General features: G+C 44.6%; 1 protein-coding gene across 1 annotated transcript in view; it reads right to left on the bottom strand.

Moving 5' to 3' along the window:
• Nucleotides 1–5,000, bottom strand: part of LOC138861434 (neogenin-like) — a gene marked incomplete at both ends in the record, with an annotated part of 15,298 nt that overhangs the window by 9,273 nt on the left and 1,025 nt on the right. Inside the window, 3 exon segments of the mRNA XM_070120522.1 lie at nt 1,182–1,397; nt 1,784–2,061; nt 3,331–3,482. Of these exon segments, the coding sequence (XP_069976623.1) occupies nt 1,182–1,397; nt 1,784–2,061; nt 3,331–3,482 (646 nt within the window).

The raw sequence follows: 5,000 nt of genomic DNA on the forward strand, positions 1-5,000 counted from the left end.
TCTCTCTTCCTTCTTTCTCTCTCTCTCTCTCTCCTTCTCACCTCTCTCTCTCTCTCTCTTCTCTCCCTCTCTCTCTCTCTCTCCTCGTTCTCTACCTCTCTCTCTCTCTCTCTCCTTCTCTCCTCTCTCTCTCTCTCTCTCCTTCTCCACTACCTCTCTCTCTCTCTCTCCTTCTCTCTCCTCTCTCTCTCTTCTCTCTCTCTTCTCTCTCTCTCTCTCTCTCCTTCTCTCTCTCTCTCTCCTTCTCTCCCTCACTCTGTCTCTCTCCTTTCTACCTCTCTCTCTCTCTCCCTTCTCTACTTCTCTCTCTCTCTCTCCTTCTCCACTTCCTCTCTCTCTCTCCTTCTCTACCTCTCTCTCTCTCTCTCCTCCTCTCTCTTTCTCCTCTCTACCTCTCTCTCTCTCTCTCCTTTCTCTACCTCTCTCTCTCTCCTTTCTCTGCCCCTCTCTCTCTCTCTCTCTCCTTTCTCTACCTCTCTCTCTCTCTCTCTCTCCTTTCTCTACCTCTCTCTCTCTCTCCTTTCTCTACCTCTCTCTCTCTCTCTCTCCCTTCTCTACCTCTCTCTCTCTCTCTCTTCTCTCCTTCTCTACCTCTCTCTCTCTCTCTCCCTTCTCTCCTCTCCTCTCTCTCTCCTTCTCTACCCCTCTCTTCTCTCTCCTTCTCTACCTCTCTCTCCTTCTCTACCTCTCTCTCTCTCTCTCTCCTTCTCCTACTCTCTCTCTCTCTCTCCTTCTCTACCTCTCCCCTCTTCTCCTCCCTCCCCCCACCTTCTCTCTCTCTTCTTCCTCCCTCTCTCTCTCTCTCTCTTCCCCCCTCTCTCTTCCTTCTCCTCTGCCCCCCCTCTCTCTCTTCCTCCCCCCCTCCTCTCTCTCTTTTCCTGTCCCTCCCTTCCTCTCTCTCTTTCTATCTACTCTCTCCCCATTCTCTCTCTCTCTCTCTCTCCTTTGCCCTCTGCCCCCCCTGTCTCTCTCCCTCTCCCTCTCCCTGCTTTCTCTCTCTCCCTCTCCTCTCCCTCTCCCTCGCTTTCTCTCTCTCCCACTCCCTCTCTCTCTCATCCTTTCTCCCCCCTCTCTCTCTCTCTCTCCCTTTCCCCCCCTCTTTCTCTCTCCTTCTCCCTGTCTCTCACTCCCTCTCACTCTCCCTCTCTCTCTCTCTCATATACAAGCATAAAACCCCTCACCCTAGAACTCGCTGCCTCCACCGTAACATTCTGAGGCTCTCTCGTCGGGACGTCTGAAAAGGTCCTCGCCGTGACTTCCCGTGTCGCATCGCCTGCCCCGTTGGCATTTACTGCAACGAGCCAGACACTGTACTCGGTGAACTCGTCGAGTCCTTCAAGGTCATGTCGGGTTGCAGTCGGGCTGACCTCGACTTCGTGTTCTTCTGCCGAACCGACCTGTTGTGGAGGGAGAGACATGGTCATACGGTTATTAACTTGATTATAATTATTGGTATTACTCAACTAATTCCTATCCTATATACCTTTTCTCATGCATGTTGGTATCAATCCTTTTAATTGTCCTTTATTTCATTATCATAAATACATTTAAAACCATTTTGCTGATTGATTAATAATTAAGATCATTCGAATCATGGTTATTATCTTTGCTATCATCATTACTATAAAAATAATTTTGATAACATAATTGTTCTCGTTGTCATATCATAATCCTATTTCCTCCTCATTATCATCATCATTATCATCCTCTTTGTCTTGTCATCATGTCTTATTATCCATGCCCTGCTCTTATTCTTTTTACCAACCTCCCCCTTCCACCTTACCTGCATGTAATACATCACGTAACCCGTGACTGGCGTCTTCTCCTTCTTCCTCCTTCTCTTCTCCTCCTCCTCTTCCACTTTCTTCCTCTTCTTCGCTTCCTCTCCTCCTCCGGCTCCTCCCTGACCCCCTAAGAGGACAGACGAGGAGGGAAGCGGAGGGGAGGTTCCGAGGAGCTGACCCTCCCACACGACCTCGAGAGACCGCGGGGAAAGCGGGGTGACGCGGAGGCCTTGGGGGGCTGGGGGGAGGTCCAGATCGGGCTTGGTGCTCACTCGGACTGCGCAGAAGAAATGTTAATCAGTTGCATGGATATAGTTGGAACTAAAAAGTGAGTAAACGTGTTATAATCTCGACTCGACTCTCTCACACGGAAATAAAATAAGAGAGTCACTGTGCTACATGGAAGAGGAGCGAGGCGAACCATCCACGCATATTTAATCAAAACTACAGCGTGAGTCGATGTTCCTTAATCTAACCTGACTTAGCCTCTCGGACAAAAATGACAATATGAAATCACCGCTAATCTTGCCGAGCCTAATCGATATAACCGAGCCAAATGATGATCTGATTAGCTTGTGATGGGTATAATTTCAAACATACTTTGGTGAGGCCAACATGCACCCAGGATGCTCAATCGTCATCCTGGCCTCCGGGAACTGTACTTTGGGGTTTATGACATGATCAAATGTCACGTACCATTAGTAAAATTATCCCAGCTATAGGACACCTCCCGGAATGAACAGCCAATTCTAACCTAACTAAACCTAACTTGACCTAATCTAACGTATCCTAACTTGACCTAATCTATCCTGAAGCTAGGGTCACACGAGTCTTCTTTGTCTCGGGATCCCTTGACAGCCCCGCCGAGGTCAGGTCAGCTGATCAATCAAAAGCTGTAGCTGGACAGACTGACCTAATCTCTAAAAAGAGAACTAATAAATTCTCAGTAAATTCTAAATTACCCTCTGTGACTACCGTGGCTGGACATAGTCTATCTCCTGCATCAGTAAAAGAAAGAGAAGAGAAGAGGAAAATAATAAAGAGAGAACAAAGAGAAATGAAAGAAAATAGAGAAAAAAGAGAAAAAAAATAGGAATAAAAGAAAAGGAGAGAGGAACAAATGAGTAAAGACAGGTAATAGAGGGAAGGAAGAGAGAGGACAGAAAGAGGTAAGAAAAGAGAGAGAGAGAGAGAGAGAGAGAGAGAGAGAGAGAGAGAGAGAGCGAGAGAAAGAGAAAGAAAGAGAAAAGAGAGAGCGAGAGAAAGAGAGAAACAGAGAGGTAAGAGGAAAGAGAGAGCGAGAGAGAAAGACCCACAAAGAGAGAGAGAGAGAAAGAGAGAGAGAGAGAGAGAGAGAGAGAGGGAGAGAGAGAGAGAGAGAGAGAGAGAGAGAGAAAGAGAGAAACACCCAACCCAACTAAACCCAACCTAACCCCACCCCACAAGAACTTTTCCTCCCAACCCAACGCAACAAATCAACCTAACCTACCCAACCCGACCCAGCTTAAAATTAAGTGAATGAACACAAAAAATACACAGAAATTACCTTCACTACTAGACAAACCCGGTCCGCCCTTCGAACTGTGGGCCACGACACGAACCATGTATTCTGTCCCAGGGCTGAGCTGCCCAATCTGTGTCTTGTATTCGTCTAAGCCCTCGCTGGATGAACTGGCGCTAACGTTCTGAACACGCTCTCTGTACAAGGGGAAAGGAAGATTGGCTTATTATTATTATTATTAATATTATATTAAGCTATATAATGAGCCACACTGAAAAAATCGAGATTTATACCATTAAAGGTGTCAGTGCAGGTCAAGATACAGCTAAGAAAGAATGAATAAAAGAAAGTCAGCTAATTACATAAGAAAAACATGTTAGCTGACTTTTAAATTTATCAAGAGTCGAAGAAGTTACAATCTCTGAAGGCAGTCTACAAATAGCAGTAAAAAAGCATCTAGAAAACTGACTTGTAGACGATCGACTTACATCAAATGTCATTGAATTGAGGGTCATAGAACTTCTGGTAATTCTTGCAGGTTGATAAAAATCAGGTAAAAACTTGTAGAGGGGATGTGAATTATCGGTTACAATCTTGTATAAAACTGAAAGAGCCCCAATAACTCTACGATGTCCAATGTCCAAATTTAAGTCAGACAGGAGAAATTTAATGGAATTAATAGAACAATCAAGCAGTCTTAAGTGTGAGTCTGCAGCAGATAACCACACAAAAGAACAATACTCAAAATGAGGCAGAATAAAAGAAAAGAAGCACCTACGTGTAACGGTCATCTTCATAGATTTTCTTGCACTTGCGAATGAAGCCTAACTTTGATGAAATTGCCCGGGCAATATTCCTAATATGCAATTCAAATGTACACTTTGAATCAAAGGTTACACCTAAGAGCTTCAAGTTATCCACCGAAGTGATTAAGACTCCATTAATCACCAGACTTGGATGCTGAGGCAACTGCGTTCAAGACCGACTCACAATCATTTCTTTAGACTTAGTAGGATTTAATTTCATGCCCCACCGAGAGCACCACGATTGAATCGTTATCAGGTCTACAGTGAGATTGTCAGCTACTATTTGCCTAGTTGCTGGAGAAGGAATGTCAGCGTAGAGAAAAGTATATGCCAACATTTTATTAGTAATGCCAGACCACATATCGCTTGTATACATGATAAAGAGCAAAGGGCCAAGAACACTACCCTGAGGAACCCCAGAAGATACATGAGAATACGAGCTGAAACTACCATCTACATGAACACGCTGCTGCCTACCAGTTGAAAATTCAGTTAAAATACTTAAAACTTTACCACCTACACCAAAAGACTGTAACTTAAAAATTAAACCCTTGTGATTAACAGTGTCAAAAGCTGCACTAAAATCCAGCGAGACAAGTCTTGACTCATGACCCTTATCTAACGCAGACTGCATTTCATGCACCAACATATGCAGTGCATCATTGCAGCCGAGTCCCTTTCTAAAACCAAACTGAGTCTCTGGAAGAAATGGTCTCAAATGTACAGAAAGACGTTTGACCAGCAAACGTTCAAAAACCTTGGATAAAATTGGTGTAATTGAAATGGGCCTATATTCAGTAGGTAAAGACTGTAGTGGGCCCTTGGGAATAGGGGTAACATTACCAAAGCACCAGCAATCTGGAAATGACCCTTTACGAACTAAAAGGCGTAGGATTACGGCTAATTTAG

Source organism: Penaeus vannamei, unplaced genomic scaffold (assembly GCF_042767895.1).
Source record: "Penaeus vannamei isolate JL-2024 unplaced genomic scaffold, ASM4276789v1 unanchor5372, whole genome shotgun sequence".
Classification (NCBI taxonomy): domain Eukaryota; kingdom Metazoa; phylum Arthropoda; class Malacostraca; order Decapoda; family Penaeidae; genus Penaeus; species Penaeus vannamei.